General features: G+C 40.2%; 1 protein-coding gene across 1 annotated transcript; it reads right to left on the bottom strand.

Annotated features, from left to right (window-relative positions):
• Nucleotides 1-1,061: 1,061 nt before the first annotated feature.
• COCH (cochlin) lies at nucleotides 1,062-12,686 on the bottom strand (the record flags this gene model as incomplete). Its single annotated transcript, XM_084240411.1, has 11 exons — nucleotides 1,062-1,237; nucleotides 3,275-3,791; nucleotides 3,945-4,171; nucleotides 4,860-4,963; nucleotides 7,849-7,996; nucleotides 8,096-8,140; nucleotides 8,759-8,821; nucleotides 9,347-9,480; nucleotides 10,246-10,402; nucleotides 12,518-12,572; nucleotides 12,654-12,686. The coding sequence occupies 11 exons, from the start codon at nucleotides 12,684-12,686 to the stop codon at nucleotides 1,062-1,064; spliced, it is 1,659 nt and encodes a 552-aa protein (XP_084096537.1).
• Between the last annotated feature and the right edge of the window lie 5,218 nt (nucleotides 12,687-17,904).

Here is a 17,904-nt window from a genome sequence, read left to right as displayed (position 1 = left end):
AATTTGTTGAATTCAAGTAATTAAAAGTATCTCATACTAGGTCTCATATTAGGTAGCAGTTGTTATAATCCTAGAACAGTAAAAAAGGAAATATATGCATACATTATGCAAAGATGAAAAAAGATGTAGGAATTATATAAAATAAAATAATTCAAATATGTTCTCACCAAAAAAAAAGGAAATACACTTATTACATGATTTTAAGGCAATTCTTTCCAAATGAACTAGTGAATACAGAATTTTTACCATGTCCTATAAAGAGGCTTTGGAGTAAGAAAAAGGCATCTTAGAATACTCGTCACTAACAGTTTTATTGTTAAGTATTCAACTATAGTATTTTTTCCTGCAGGTCTCCTATTTGAAATAGGTGTTTTTGTTTTTTTTTTTTCCTGAAAGCTAATTAAAGTATAAGTGGCAAGTAAAAATTGACCAGTTTAACATTTTTTTAAGTGTATGGGTGACTTAAAGTACAAGCTAAATATATCTACACATATAAAATTAAGGATATAAATAGAAAAATACCAGACAATCCTATCTTCAGTGTAATTCAGTTATGTACACTACAGAAGAAGCTTGACACATAATTATAGCTTTTTTTGTATATCAAGTAATAGCTCTTGTTGGCTTTAAGACAGCATCTACTTGGGTAAAAATGCTTTCTATTTGTTTCTTTTTCCTTATATTCAATACAGAATGATTAGAAAAGGAATATTGCTTTTGTTCTAAGTATCAAATTCTTTTATTAAGAGCTCTGGAATTTGCATATGTATACATGTAGTAGGAATGTTAGAACTAATATTTTAATCCATAATATCTCTTCTTTCCTGAGTTTCTAAGGGTCATGATTATGAAGCTTCAGCAGAATGTTTTGAACAATTAAGTCTAAATTGTAATTAGAAAGTAGTAGCTTTAAATGAATGCTTGTTTGTTTAAAATAGCTGTTGACATCTTTAATAGTTTTGTATCTCATCCTAGTAATCTATATATGTTGCAGCATTACAAGAATACACTTATACATTTGGTGCCTTGCACTTTTTCTTTCAGTTGTCAAAATGTCATCATTACTGCTGGGAGTCTAAGAAATCTCTACAAATTCCTCTGATGACATCAGAAACAATGGGTTCTAATCCTGTGAACTCTCTTGTGAAGAAAGCATGTGATTCCTTTGGCTTAGAAGCCATATCTTTCAGGTCATCCAGAGGTGCCCATGCCACACCAACAGAGAAAACGGTGATACCTACAATGAAAATATTTTAAAATTTAAAACCAAGTTCCAGGTTATATTTAAAATTAGGTATTTTTCACACATTAGAACACAATTGCAGATAAAACTACTTATTAATGTCTGAAGACTACTATAAATACTAGGTTTGACAGCAGCTGAACAGTTGGTCAAAACCAGGTTTGCCACCACTGTAATTGACCACAGTAGCATAAAAGAAATCATTACGATCACTGATAGGAAAAAAATCCACTCATAATAGGACACAGAAGTAGAGGAAACTTTCTTAACCTGATAATATCTAATGAGTAACAGACCAAATGCTACAGCTAACAGATGTAGTGAAATGAGACTGCCTGCTATCAGTACTACACGCAGTTATACTAGAGCCACAGCCAATACATATAAAGAATGGCACAAAAATGGAGTACATAAAGGGTGAAAATTTTTAAGATTGTTACATTGTCAGGAATGTGACTGGTACTCTGAAAAATAACCCTTCCATTTCAATCATCATGTTACATTGGCAAATTGATCAGTTGTCAGAAGTTGTGTTTAATCCCAAAGCAAAAATCTGGCAACACGAACAGTGACATGTATGAAGCTAGAATGGTTTCTTTCAGTTAGATTGACACATGCCATCTGCATTCCCTTGAATTACTAGAAGGTTTTTAGTCCAGCTCTACATTTTGGTTAGGTATCTTACTACATTAGTGTGATGTTCTGTATCAGTAACCCCATTCTAGCGCTATAGAGTGCTCAGACTTGTGAATACCCAAGATAAAGATAAAGCAAGTTTAGATGATGTAAAAGCTACTTGAAACAGTTTCTGGTAACCATGCAGCCAATCCTTTCTCCCTGGCAAGAAAGAGGAAAAGTCAAGATCTACCCTCAGTTTTCCTCACTTTTCGTTAACATGTTCAAGTTCAGGTCCAATATAGAATTACAGTTAAAAAAATTTTTGTGACCTGTCCCTGAAATTTTTGTTTTTTTATAATTTTCATCAAACTAGTGTGGCCCAACCTCTTGAAGTTCAATTAATCACAGGGAAAATTCATTTGAATTAGGCCACTTCATTTAGCCTCAATTCACCCCTGTTAACCACAAATTAGGTCAATAAGCTATGTTCTTCAGGAATAGAGCTGACAAGTCTTGAAAATAGTTGCTAAAATATAAAATCAAGCATATGTAGTTTTAAGTTGTATGTGTCAGTTCTCTATCCTACTTAATATTCCATCGATACCCCCAAATTATGTAAATACATAGCAGTGGGGCTAATTTTTAAAAGGTAAAAGTTTAAATCGTTAGAATTAAATAGGGAAGATGACAGAAAAAAAAAGCAAGACTTGATTGTTCCCTTCCAAATTAGCTTTTTTGTTTTTAAATGAGTTGACTACTGAGTTAAGTGCAGGAAATGTAACCTTAGCTCTTGGTTTTTTTGATCTCAACACATTATGTTAATGTTTTCAAGAGTAATGTTTGCCATAAGTAATATTAAAGAAGGGGTAAGTGAGGAAGGAAACCTTTTATACTCTTTCATAACATCACAGTGTTCATGATCTCAAAAAAAAAAGTGTAGATGGAATAGGATTAAAATCTGTGGTGACTCATTTTAGAAAACTCACCAGACTGATAATTTTTGAAAGGCTAGGATAAATTTTAAGTAGATTGATACTACATTGAGAGAAGCTGACCAGGGAAAGGGGCAATATTTCCAATTTTGAGCCAAACATGGCCACGTATTTCCTTGACAAAGTTTTTATGGCAATTCCCCCAACAATACAATGGTTATGAGTGTAGATTCAGCCAGGTTCCTGGGTTTGAATACTGGCCTCATCACTTATACTTGCTGTTTGAATTTGTCAAAGTTTATTTCCTTATCTGTAGACTGAAATTTGTAGGGCAGCTTTGACAAGTCAGTTAATACTGGGCAAAGATTTCAGAACAATGATTTTCACACTGCAAGTTTTTGTTCAGTAAAGTAAGTGCTTAAATTTATATCTGATCCTAATTTCATTCAATCTCTCAATTTCCAAAGGAGAAGGATCTTACCTGCATCATGTGCGGCAGCAGCAGGGCCTCGAACATCATCATAGGACTGCCCATCTGTGACAATTACCAGGAAGTTCTTGTTGGGGCTATCCCTTATGGGACCAAACACATTTCTGACAGTAAAGGAAATCGCATCACCAGTAGCTGTCCCACCACTCATATAGCGAATGTTTCTGATAACAGCCAAGATGTTCTCTTTGGTGCTATAGTCAGTGAAACTGAATTCTGTGCGCTGATCATAGGTAAACTGTACAGCAGCTATTTTTGCACCAATGTCTGAGATTTCAAAAGTCTTCGCTATATTGGAAACAAATTCCAGAATAAGGTGGAAATTACTATCTCCAACACTACTGGAGCCATCAATTAGAAATGCAATGTTCACTGAATTGTAACAGGTCTTGCTACACATCATTTGCTCGTGAGTGCACAGCTTCTGTACCAGAGGCTTTACATATTTTGTGGTGCCAAACCAGTTGGGCATGTGGTAAGAGAAGAAGCCATTATTCCGACAGACAGCCTAATGTGGGAGACAAAGATAATCAATGGGGTCAAGCTTCTTTATAATTACAGATATATATTTAAATAGTCTAGATATGGACCCATCAGCACTACACCTAGAGTCCCAACACTGAATCACTGCCATAACCAAAGACACCGCTCATCTCCTTACCTTGTCAACAAATGCAACATCCTGAACCATCCCCAGTTCTTCAGGGATAGGTTTGGCCACAGAGACTATAAATACATTGACACCAAACTCTCTGGCCACAATTCCTGCTTCCTCAATGTCATCAGAAGGCCAACCATCAATAAATACCACCACCACTTTGGGGATCCCTTTTCTCACTCCAGAGTCTGCTGTGAAGAATTTCTGGGCGGTGTGTTTCAAGGCTTTTCCTAGGTTAAAAAATAGAAAATAAACTGAAACAGTACCACTGCTCAAATGACATTTCTATATCCCTGTATCAATCTGATGCCATCAAGTTTAAGAATTTAACTTACATAGAAATTGGTTCTGTAATAGACACATACCAGATGGGAAAATTTAATTATCCATCAGGCATGTTTTTTTGTCTTCATAACCAATAATACTTCATTATCTCCCAGAAGTCTCACATTTCATTTCCTCATATCACTGGTCAGAACACAAAATTTGACTCCTGCTCTTGTACTTGTGCTCTATCCCTCCTCTTAGTGACAGATTAGTACTTCTAAAGACTCAGAATAATAATTTTCTCTAAAAGGGTCCACAGTGCGGCTCTAGTTCTTGCCATCACATTTGCACACATGCATTCAAGTCTGTTGGTCTTTGCTGCTTTTTTACAAACTAAGCAGTTTTCTAAAGTGACATCTGCCCTATCCACTATAGGTGTATAAATCACAAGGCATTTATATATACATATATTTATTTAGGTTAACCCTTTGGTATATTTATCTCAAATGATAAAGTGTAGACCTAGCTAAGATCCAGTACCAGGAGGTAGAGATTCACATAGGCTCATACAAAATACCATAATACTGTTTTTACAAGTCGTAATTCATAACCCTGTCCTGTGTTATCTACTAGGTGCAAAGCTCTACTTACCTGTATTGGAATTACCCCCTCTGAAACCTACTTCCTTTATGGCAAACAAAACATCTTTGGCTGATGTAAAGTTTTTCAAGTAAAATTCTATCTTGGGGTGTTCACTAAGTGAAAAATGAAAACAGTGTTATCCATAGAGTATTGAAAAGGTAAAACAGGCAAATTATATAACTTTAAGAAAGTCTTTAAATTAGACAATGCCCAAGTTTCTTGTTAGTTTCAACTAAGCAGTCAACTAAGGCATTGCATCCTTGCTTGAAATTTCTTCTTGAATTTTTAGGGATATTTTCGGAATGTAACAAAAGAAAATTGTTACCTTGAGGATTTATTATACTCTGGGAAATATGCTAAATACATATATGTATAATCTCATCTAACTCTACAGGGTAGAAGTTATTTCATAAATGAAGAAACTGAAAAAAATTAGGTAATTTGCCCAATAAAAATAGCCACATTTTAATAAGGAACATCTGAAACCAGGCCTGGTTTCATGGCACTGGGTTTCATAGAAGCCTGCAGAGTTGGGCACCAGACAGCTGGAAGGTGGTGAGATCTACCCCAATGAGGGACTGTGGAAGCACAGAACATAAGTCCATTAACTCAGGTCTCTGGTCAGGCGATTTAAATGACACTATGACTGACATTTTTAAAATAAGAAAAGTTAAAAGGAAATGAATTGTAGAGTATTACAATACTGACTTTTTTATTAAGATGTCGACAGCCAAATTTTAAAACTACTATAACAGATTTATGATTTTCCATAATTAATAATAAAGCAATTTTAGCTCACTTTTGTAACTGTTCTCTGTTCATTAGAGACTATATTGAGTAAAAACAAGGCACAATTTCTTGTGTTTAGTTTTTAGATAAGTCATTTCATAAATGCAAAATTTTAAGATCTTTTCATTATTTCATTTTGAATTACCATTATGTCAGGATTTTTGAGGAACAAGCACTGATTGTATTTCTGCATATGTGGTAGCATAATTTCTTTATATTTAATGGACTGTTAGGTCACAAAATCAGATTTAATGGGTTGATAACCTTTTCACCTTATGATTACTTTTACATCTTTAATATGGTCAGCTATTCTGCTTAAATGTATAACTTGTCATATAGTTTATTCTAATGTTCTTCCTAAAATAGAAAAACTATAAGGCAAAAAGTATATTAAAGAAGCAAGTCTTTGTATGTGTTTATAAGTCTTTGTTTTTATAAGTCTTTCTTTGTCTTGAAAAAGAATTGGGTAAAATTAGTAAGGAACAGTATAAGAAGAAAAGCATTTAGGGAAACTTGCCCTCTGGGATGATGAGATGTACAATAAAGCTACAATATTCAAAAAGATGTAAGAATTGGCATATAGATCATGAAACAGACTTGTCCAAACTTATACATAAAATTGATGTCATTAATCAATGGAATAAGAAATCTCTATTTTAAAAAAGTGTAGGACAAATGGTTAAATTATATAGAAAACAACAAAAAGATAAATTTCACATCCAAAAAATCTAATTAAAAACCAATTGTAGAGCCTCCCCTGGTGGCACAGCGGTTGAGCCTAGGCTGCGAAGCTGCCTGCAGCCTCTGCAGCACTGGTTCGATCCCCAGCTGCTGGTGAGGGTCCCATATGGCGCGACAGACCTCTTCTGCTCTGCCCGCTGCTCCTCTCAACAGTGTATTTCATCACTCTGCCTGTTCTGTTCCCTGCTCTGGCTCTGGTGAATTCTCTCACCCTCCCATGCTTCTGACTGTACCCAGTGCTTGTATAAATAAATCTTTAAAAAAAAAAAAGAAGAATTGTAGGGCCTCACTGGTGGCACAGGCGGTTGAGCACAGTACTGTGAAGCTGTTCCAAGCCTCTGCAGTGCTGGTGCGATCCCTGCCGGCCATGGAGATACCCACATGGTGCAGCAAATCTCTCCTGCCTTGCCCGCTGCTCCCCTCAGCAGTGTATTTCAGTCAGTCTGCCTGTTCTGGTCTCCATTCTGTCTTTGGTGGATCCTCTCACCCTCCCGCACATCTGGCCTGTACCCCGGTTCTTGTATAAATAAATAAATCTTTAAAAAAGAAAAAAAAATTGTAAAAAATAAAAACAAAATATAAGTTGATATTTGGAATAGTAAGTGATACCCTTATGCACTGCTGACACTAATTTGAACTGGATCACTTTGCATCAGAAACCTTATATGTCAGAATTCTTTGGCTCAATCTCACTTTTAGGAAACAGGCTAATGAAGTCACCAAAGAATGCAAAAGGATTAAAGATGTTTATCACAATGTAAAGTGTAATGGTGAAAAAGTAGAAGAATGGCTAAGGAATTATGCAAAAGAATAGAACATTACAAAATACCATTTTTGAAGAATATTTATGGCATGGTAAAATGCTCAAAATGTTAAAGGATGAAAAAACAGAATACAAGATCATTTTTATAGACTGAGCTTTTGAAAAATAAGTACAGCCAAATATTTTATTAAAATACTGGAAGAGAGTAAAACCTTTTACAGTTCATGATATCTTGGGGAAATTTGTTTTTTCTGTGCTTTTTTATGTTTTTCAAACTTCCTATAATAAGCACATTAAAATTCGAAAAGTCATATTTTTAAATGAATAAAAACACACTTAAGATCTCTAGTCAGTGGAATATGGAAAAAGCTAAAAAGAATAATGACAGAATAGAGAGGAGAAATAGACATCACTGCTGCTTCACAGAAGAAAGATTAGGAATTAAGCATCGTCGTGTGCAGAGGTAATTTGTATGAACAACAAGATCTTTTAATCTATCTTCTGGTACTCAAATAGGTAATATATAATTCGCTAAATCATTTTATTTTGAAAAGAAAGCACTTAGATTTACCCAGGCAGTCTTAAATCCTGAATTTATAGTTTGGAATCCAGATTATTCAGAACTCACCATGTTTATATTGAACCTACTTAAAGGATTGATCATTTGTCATCATTCACGCCTCCTCATTTTAACTAGGTTGGTACCTGGCTTGAACAAGGCCGACGTGTGGTCCTTCTGTTCCAATTCCCAGCATTAGAGCCACTTTCCCAACAAAATTCTTCTGTAAGTTAAATCGGCGCTGCCCAATATTAAAACTTCCATCGATAAGAAATGCTATGTCTGCTTTACAGTCTGTGGAGACCCAAACAAGTCTTTACTTAAGCAGTTTCAAGAGGAAAGAAGGAAGAGAATGTTTTTTCCCAAATGGTATCTGGGTATTTGTACTCTTACCTTTATTGCCAGCTTTCTTCTCAGATGTTTTCTTGAGTCGTTTACCTGAAACAAAGTAAACAATTGACATTAGCAAACGGAAAACCAGTTCCATAACAAGAAGCCCAAATGGAGAAAAGCTCATGATGAGCAGTACCATTCTTGAAAAGATGTCTTCAATTTTAATTTCCTGATGATTTTCTGGATGGAAGACACAATGCCCCCAACAAAGAAACAATTCGGGACAGTAGCTGTCTGGGACTTCAATATTCCAAACCCACAGTTGAGATAGTATTAGAAACTCACAGATTCTAATGTTTTTAATTTCTTTGATTTTAAAACTGCCACAGTCTTAGAAAAGAGATCCCAGCAATAGAAACACACTAATTCCTTTTGTTCATGAGACAAATGAGAAGTTCAAAATACTTTAACCAGTTATTGGGCATGGCTAATCAAATCAGGGAGAAATGAAGAAATGGCAGAACCTCAAAAAAATGTTTGGTGGTAGAGCTATTAATTAAAACTGAAGAATAAGAAATTTGAAATATAAAATTGAGTATTTCCTATGTAATACAGCAGCAAACAAGATATTTGCTATTACATCAGTTTTTTTAAAAAAGGACATTTCTATTGCAACACATTTTTAACTTTCAAATGCTGTGCATTAAGTTCCATATTTCATACCTGTTGGAGGACGTGCTGTGGACACTGCTCGTCCTGTAGCTTCCTGGGTACCACTTTTGCCTTCTGTTAAAATAAACAGAAGGGTATTATTTTCCACCTCTTTTACAATCATGGCATAATGAATCTAATTTAGAGTTCTATGGGAGGATAATTGTAATGTGAGTGATGGCATTTGCAGGAGTAATTGCTGCATGCTAGTTTCAAAGAACCAAAGTAGATCTTATCCATTATATTTTAAATGGATCAAAAATGGATTCATATTCATTTACTAGTTTTTCAATTTAGTGTTACTTGGTAAATGTCAGGATACCTGATTGCAAATAATTCAATTTTCCATTGCCATCTTCTGACAGCAAAGTTATTTTTCCCCTGTTCACCATAATTTGGCTTCAGAGAATCATTAACCAAGTAGGTCCCCTGACTATAACCAGTAGTTGACCTATTCAGAACTGATCACAGATTTTTTTTTCCATCAGAGTCAGAGATGAACTCAAGGAAGCAGAAAACTTCTTTCTGTGTGTGTGTGTGGGGGGGGGGTGGGTGGATGTAATATTTACACAAAAGTAAAAACAATGTAATTATACCTACTTGTCACTGTGAAAGAAGAAGACCATCTGGAAAGGGTTTGCGATCGGATGCCATTGGCAACCACTGAGGAATAGTTTTCTCGACCTGGTAGGCTATAGATTCGCACAGGTCCTCCTGAGTTGCTAATTACTCCCCTGCAATACAGGAATTACAACTGAAACTGCACACTTTTTTAGGGACATCCAACTGACATAGTTTCACATTGCAGCTACTGATCTGATTAATCAAGAAAATAGGTTAGCAGGGAAGTCATCTAAAGATGTTGCCAGTTTAAAAAAAAAATGCTTACATCGGCACACAATCTGCCTGGGAAAATAGTTATCCGATGTCAGACTTAAGTGTTGATAAAAACACACTTGTATCCATTCCCTCTTATTACAGATAAGAGCACCAAACAATTTTCTGTTTCCTAAGATATATACAATGTTGGACTTCATTTTAAAAAAAAAGGTCACACTGGCCATTTACTTGTAGGATAGCAGAGAGGACCCTGGAACGAGATCTGGACTTAAACAGCTTAAATGGTGACCTTGGGCAAGGTACTTAAAAAGCTGCCATAAAATTTTATCTGCCTTGTGTAGTTGTAGAATTGTGGAAGTTAAAACAATGGCTGGCGCAGTAAAAAATTCAGTGATACATTACATGAATCGGAATGTTTTAGAATCACAGGAATCTAGCTAGTGAGAAATAATACAATTTGTCTTTAGTGAGAAATCTTCCATTTTATAGTTGGTATTCAAGGAAATTCAGGAAAATTACATAAATTCTCCATTTTCTATGGCCAAATTTGACACCAAAAGAAAGAAAATGGAGTGAGGGTGGGTGGTTCAGATGTTTAACCAGGGAAAAGAAGTAACGACACACTTGCATTTCTCTCTCCCTGGCATATTTAGGCTTACCTGTGAATAGCGGCTCCACAGATGCTTGATACAGAAGCATATACTATGTTCCCAAACACGGAGAATTCTTCAAGAGGACAGCCTCCTGGGCAGAGGACATCTGTTTTCTCTTTCCTGATGTCTAGACCTCTAGTAAAGCATGTGATAGCAATGGGAACTGAAGAGAAAGGAGGGAATGTAGTAACCACTCTTAGGATTTTTTAGGGGAGTGGCAAGAGGGAGACAATCAAAAAAATCTAAGTTTTACTTCCCTAATCTCTGCACTTAAAAAAATTGATTTACTCTCCATTCTACACCATTCCAGATTTTAGCAAGCCAAAAACCAGTTTCCGTTTTAATTTATAGTCTTCAGCCACTGTACAGTCAAATGGGAAAATGTTCTCCGATTTTTCCTATCAGTTTGGAAACACATTATTGGAAATATATCAGAACTAGAATATAACTTCCATCATTGACATTCATCCTAGAAATATAAAAATGTCAATTCTGGTGACAACCGTGTATGTATTTGCCTGAGGAGAAGATAGTAAATTTGGGTCGAGTCTCTAAGGAATATTTTCACAGACATGTGAACAAACCTTTCTTGTCATCCTTTGCTTCAGCAGACCACTTATACCAGTTTTCCTTCTGAAAATTATATCTTAATTTAAACAACCCCAGTAAAAAATGCTTCAGTTTATAGAATGTCACTTAGCTCAGTTATTACACAGATGAAAAAACATGGGATTAATTTACTCAAGGTTCACACAGCCCAAGGAGCATCCTGCAACTCCTGCAGGACAGGAAACAGTGAAGTTAGTGTCTACACAATGGAACATTTTATCTGAATTGAAACTGATTATTTCTGTTCCAGCTCTGTTGAGAGAGGCATAAAAATGAATGCATTTTTAGAAGGAACTCTCAAGTTTTAGACAATCTGACAAAGTTTATTTGATGAATAAAGAAAGTTTTTACCACAAAAGATGCGAGGTAGAAACAAGCCATTAGTAGCATGTAACAAGGTAATATAACATGTTAATTCATCAATTTACTGTGAATATTTGAGAATAAAGTTATTAAATACTATTTTCCAAACATAGGAAATTGTGGTTATCCAAATCTTTTTAAAACCAATACTAATTCAAAACACACTTTTTTCCCCAAGACATAATACTATCTGGTATCACTACCCAACTGAGTAGCCCGCATCTTAAAATAACTCTCTTCTAGAGCTTCTGTGTTGAGTCTCCTGGCCTGTATCTTAGCCTGTAAATATCCATGGAAGGGAACACAGGATGGCAGCGTCAGTGCCAATTCCTTAACTCTGAAACACTCCAGGTAACTGGGGAGTTGAAATCCTTGCAAAAACAGTAACCTTATACCTAGGAATCTCATACCCATGCTCAAAAAACCTTAATCTTTCATTTTTAGTGAAGTCAGAAATCCCTTCAGCTGCCAAACATCGACTTTAGTGAGTAGTGGGGAGGACATGGGACTATGCCAAAGAAAGCCCAAAGCAATACTTACCTTCATTTCTATTTCAAGGAAAGCAAATGATAGATTTTGGGGAAAAGCTTGCCCTTTTTTATTGTAGAAAGCACACAGGGTCATACATCCATACTCAGACTTCTACATATGAAACAAACTCATTTTAGACTGTCTTGAATGGTTCACGAATTTTTTTTTTTTTTAATAGAGATCACCTCTAGAAACACTGCCAGGGGGTAAAACGCAATGGGACAACGAGGTAAGCCTGTCTCAGACTTCGTGTCTTTCTCTCTGTCTCTCCCTTTGCGTCTCCGACTTTTGGTCCTCTCTCCTCTCCGCTCCCTCTCACCCCCCCACCTTCTCCCGGCCGGCTTTGACAGTCTGAAGTCCGGTCTGGGGGTGCTTCTCCCTGATTCCAAACACAGCGAAAGACGGGAACTAGTGTGCCCCTCCGTGAGGCTTAACGGGTATCTCCCGCCTCAACCTTCGCCCGTCAGCTCGGCTAGCGGGGGGCTCCCGGGGTGCGGGTGTGGGTGCGGGAAGGCTTCCTCCTCCTCTCCTTGAAAAGAACGTCCCCATCCGACCCGAGGGTCCGCGCCCGCGGCAGAAAGCGGTAAGTGGAGTCGGTGGGCCGAGGCTACGCACGGAGGCGCGCCCGCAACTGCTCCAACCTTCGCGCCCTGCAGCCCCGGCGCCCGGCACCAGTCCTGGGGCCCCATCCCGGCGCGACCCAGCAGCGGGTCCTCAGCCCCTCCCACCGCCTGCAGGCAGCCTGGCTTCCCCCACCCCGGACCCCGCAACTTACCCGCTCCCACGCCGACCGCAGGCTCGGGCAGCAGCAGCAGCAGCAGGCACACACCTGCAAGGGAGGACAAGGGCTAGCTCCAGCGTGCACCCCGCGGGGCGCGAGGGAGAAGGCGCTGTGAGGGGCGCGTACCCACAAGGCAGAGAACCGGGATCCCGGGTGCAGACATGGTAGTCGAGGGGTAGCCGCACCTGCGAGAGAGGGAGAATGCGAGGGAGGCGCCCGGGGAACCCAGGTCCCGACTTCCCCGCCGCACCGCCCTCGCCCACTGCTCCAACCCCGGCTCCTCGGAAACCTCGAGGCGGCCGCGGGAAGCGAGGAGCGCGCACACGCCGCTGCGCCCGAGCTAGCGCCCCTCTCGATCTGGAGGCGACGCTCCGACTGCAAATCGAGCTAAGCCCAGAATCGATAGGCAACGCCGGCCCCGGGGAGGGGGCTGTGCGGAGCCTGACAGACAGACCGAAGGAGAGACAGGGCGCGCGGGCGGGCGGGCCGGGGCTCTGCACCTGAGGGGACGCGCCCGGCTGCGCTGAGTGCGGAGAGCGCGCCGCCCGCCGCCGCTATAAGGCCGGCCGCGCGCATGAGCACTGTGCGGGGTCCCGGGGGAGGGGGCTGGGAGCCGGGCCCCTCGGGCCGGGCGGCGGCCGTCCAGCCCCGCCCTCGCCCCCCCAAACGCCCCGGCCCCGGGCGCGGCCCAACGAGGCGCCTCCCCCCGCGGCGCGCGGCTCGGGCACCTGGACGCCACGGCTGGCCCCGAGGGAGGCGCGAAGTCCCAGGCCGGCGTCAGGGGCCGTGGAGCGAGTGTGAGGCGACGCGGGGCGTGCGGGCTGGGCCGCGGCGGGGGGAGATTTCCTACGGGCCGTGCCCCTCGCGGCGACCCGGAGACCCGCGTTTTCCTGGGCGCCGCCGCCCACTGAGCGGCCTTGGGCCCCGGGAGCGCTACCGCGTCCGCGCGGCCTCAGAACAAAACTTACCAACTTCGCGGCCCCACTGGAAAGCAAGTTCCTTCTAATGTAAAGCCTACGGTGGGTTTGATAAACATATGCCCGGTATTTGTGTGAAACCCTGGCCAATGGATTGGTTGTTGTTTTTTAAAGACTTAATTACTTATGCATACAAGAGCTGGGGTACAGGCCAGAGACGCGGGGGGGGGGGGGGGGGGGAGGGGTGGTGGTGAGAGAATTCACCAGAGACAAAATGGGGAGCAGAACAGGCAGAATGACTGAAATACACTGCTGAGGGGAGTGGGGGGGTGGGCGGGAAACAGAAGAGGTCTGCCGCACCATGTGGGTAGCTCCCTGGCTGACTGGGGTTGGAATTTGTGCTGCAGAGGCTGTGGATTGTTTCATGGTGCTTAACCCCTTGCGCCACCAGGGAGGCCCTGGGATTGGTATTCTTTAGGCTTTAGGGATCCAGCCTTCCCCTTGGTCTCTTTTGGAGTGGGAGTGGATTATACCCCTCCCATCCCCTCAGACTCACTTTAGTGAAATGGGTAGGACAACCCTTATGAGGTGTCCTGGGCCCCTCATTACATTGGCTTTTTCTTCTTTTCTAGTTCAAGAAGGATATTTACGATTCATTGCCTTTCCAAATTCCTAGACCTGGTGTTGAGATTGCACGTAATCTGAGATGAGATTTGGTAATATGTCTCTCTCTCTCCCTCCCTCCCTCCCTCCCTCCCTCCCTCCCTGCCGTCTCTCATCTCCGACCCCCTCCCTCTTTCCTCTCTCCTGATAACTTTTTACAGGTGGAAATGGAAGAGCCAAATTCACTAATTCGCAGGACAGTGAATTGATCTGCTTGGCAACTGAGGAAGCAGACCCAGGAGAGGTTGCCTTATGCTGTTTTACTCAGTTTTATTTAGTCCAAAGAATAGAATTTTATTTAGGTCCAAAGACTAGTCAACAATTTGTATGCCATAAACCCATCTATTTTAAGTGTGCAATTGCATGTTTTCAGAAGTGAGTTTATGGTTTTACAACCATTACCACAATTAATTTTACAAGACTTTTATCCCCAGAAGGACCCCTTCTGGCCATTGACAGTCAACTACCTCTCTGATCCCAATCTCTCTCTGCCTCTGTAGATTTCCCTTTTGTGAACATTTCGTAAAAGTGGAATGATAAAATATAAGACTTCATTTACTGAGCATAATGTTTTTGGGATTCATCCATGTAGCATGTATGAGTACCTCCTTTTTATTGCTGAATACTATTCCCATTCATTTTATATTATAATAGGAAAGCAAACCTACCACCACCACCTGGAAGCAAATATTGTAATAGTCTAATGATGAGCCTCTTGATCAGGAATGAGTCAATGTTTATACTAGTCAACTGGGGTGTCTGCCTTTATTTTAAACCTTTACTCCCTCAATGTTTTCTGGGGAGAAAAGCGCATTAAATAACATTTGTGGACTTGGAGGGGGTGGGAATTGAGTTGTATTTTCATGACTTCTTTAAAGATTTAATCCTTTCCATGGTAGAGTTTCTCCCTTCTTAGAAATCCAGTAATCTAGTGACCACCCCTAATAATGCCCTTGGGGGAAATGTCAAGTCTGCAGGATAATTATAGCTGTCTTTTTTCATTATTGTTTATTGAGTGTCTTCAATCAAGGTTGGATAACTGCCTCCAATTAGGGTGGGTCTAATTGTCATGATACTACATAAAATAGGGGGAGTTGGCATCCTGGAGAAGTTACCACCCCACAGCTCAGCAGGCAGATACCTAGGTGGCCACAGGGGTGCATGCTATTCAGAACTCCCAAAGGGCATCACCCGGTTATGATGTAATAGCGCTGAGCCTTTTGGCAGAGTCCAAACTATGCAACTATTTCCGTGATTGACCCTGAGTCTGTGTCTATTAAAAAATAAAGGAAATACCTCATTGAGTTTCACGAGTTTACCCAAAGATACATTTTAATTATTTTGTTTTGAAACATTTAAGAGAAATTAATCTTTTTTTTTTATGGTTTGAAAGGCCAAGCAAGGAGGGTGGGGCAGGTGGGGTAAAATTTCTCTTTCTCCCTTAGTTTGTACCTTGTGCTCACCATAAGTATATTGAGGGGAAAATATCTGAACTTAAGAGGTAGTAGCTTTTACTGTGGAAATATCTGAGAAGAGGGGCCTCCCCGGTGGCGCAGCGGTTGAGTGCTGGGTTGTGAAGCTGCCCGCGGCCTCTGCAGCGCCGGTTCGATCCCCGGCTGCTCCCCGGCCACCGGAGGAGGGTCCCACATGGCGCGCAGACCTCTCCTGCCGCCCGCTGCTCCCCTCAGCAGTGTACTTCCGTCCTTCTGCCTGCTCTGCTCCCCGCCCTGGCTCTGGTGAATTCTCTCACCCTCCCGCGCTTCTGACTGTACCCAGTGCATGTATAAACAAAACAAACAAACAAACAAATAAATAAATAAAGCATGCCTCTATTAAAAAAAAAAAAATGTTCTCCTTTAAAAAAAAAAAAAAAAGAAATATCTGAGAAGAGAGGAAAGTCAAGGAAATCTGAGAACGTTTAACTTTAAAAGACATGTTGTTAAAATTATAGTTTTGTATTCTATTGGGTGGAATTCCAGGGTATTGTACTACTAGGATAAACCTCGTTAGTTTATCCTGCATTAATTAAGAATATTTGATATTCAGAATTTAGACTAATTCCCCGTAGAGTATTGGGTTTCTAACTGGGCTACACAGTGAAATCACCTGGGGAGCTTTAAAAAGAAGTGAATCCTGAGTCCTCTGCCCCCACAAGAGACTGGAAAATAATTGACCTGGGATGGGGCCAGGGCATTAGAAATCTTTTAAAGCTCTCTGGATGATTTTAATATGCTCCCCCAGGTGCATAATACTTAGTTAAATATTAGAGGTTAAGCTAATAATTCTAATTTTTCATTCTTCTCTCATTAACTTTTCGTTAAAATTTCACCTTAAATGTGCCTACTGTGTTCCCCTGATAAAACATAGAAGCATCTTCTGGCCTGATGGTTGTTTAAAAACAATCCTTAACAGAAAGGTTGAAAGCTCAATTTCAAAAGTAATTTTCTCTGAGTGTGCTGTCTGGTCACATTTCTAACTCTGTGCAGAATGGGTAACATTATTAAGGGAGTGAGCTGCCTCCAAAACTGATGTTCTAAGTGGAATCTGGAGGCTTTAGGATGCTGTTGACAGCCTTAAAAGGGTTTCTCAAGAATAGCATGCTATCTGTTTGGATTTGACTCTTTGCCACAGAGATGAGATTAGTTTACAGGTCCCCTCTGTCCTATTCTTACCTGATTGTGACTCTGGTGTTACCCTGAAGTTTTATGTTTTTGTTGTTATTTATTTAAAGAAAAATCAGTCCTGCCCCACCTCCTATAGCACTTCAATTCCCCTGCAAACGTTACTGAGCTAATGCAATACGTAATAACTCAGTTTTATTTCACTGGAATGACCTTAAATCAATTTTGTTCCCTTTTAGGAAGGCTACAGTTTAACCTACAGTATTTCATAAGTTTCTTTGATTGGTTAGAGGATAATCAGTTTAGAAACTCCTATTACTTATCTTATTTAACCTGCATCGTTGTTCATTTTATGTCTAATTTCCCTGATTTCCCTTCCTGTTTCACATATCAAGCAAGTATTTCTATCTAATCTTTCAGTTTATGATGATTTCTAGTAGTAGAATAAATGTTTGTAGTCTCTGAGGAGTGAAAATTTAAAAATTGATTCAGATAGCCTGTGACTTTCTTTTTCTGGGCCTCAGTTTCCTTTCCTATAAAGTGAAGGGAATTAGACCAAGCAATTGGAAGGAACCTTCCATTGGCCATGCTCTGTGACTGTGCAAATGCTCCCGGGGCATAAAAATTCTTCAGGTGCTGTGATGTTTTTTTGGAGGCCTTAGGAAACTCTGGCTGTGCCATCTTGGCTCCCAGTTGTTCTAGCACCCATCTTTTCTTATACAAGCTGTTTTCTGTTCACCTCTCACTTCTAAACTTGACCCTGGGCCATGCTTACCCCTTCTTCACAAGAGGTAGTGAAAGTCCCATTGCCCCTGGAATGCCACTGAAACTTCCCTCCTAAGCAAGGAATGCTACAACTACAGGAACATATAATTAGTTCTATAAGGCCCTGAGCACAACCCATATAAACTCCTCAAGGTCAAGGATCTTTCTCTCTTGTTCCTTTCTGTATCCCCATTCCCCAGGAAAGTGTCTAGCATATAATAGGTACTCAAGAAATATTTGTTTTTTTTTTTTTTTATAGAGGCATGTTTTTATTTATTTATTTATTTGTTTGTTTTGTTTATACATGCACTGGGTACAGTCAGAAGCGCGGTAGGGCGAGAGAATTCACCAGAGCCAGAGTGGGGAGCAGAACAGGCAGAAGGACCAAAGTACACTGCTGAGGGGAGCAGCGGGC

Source organism: Talpa europaea (genome assembly GCF_964194135.1).
Source record: "Talpa europaea genome assembly, chromosome: 8".
NCBI classification, from domain to species: Eukaryota; Metazoa; Chordata; class Mammalia; order Eulipotyphla; family Talpidae; genus Talpa; species Talpa europaea.
Note: the sequence above shows the minus strand (reverse complement) of the source record. Positions and strands in the feature narration are given on the sequence as shown.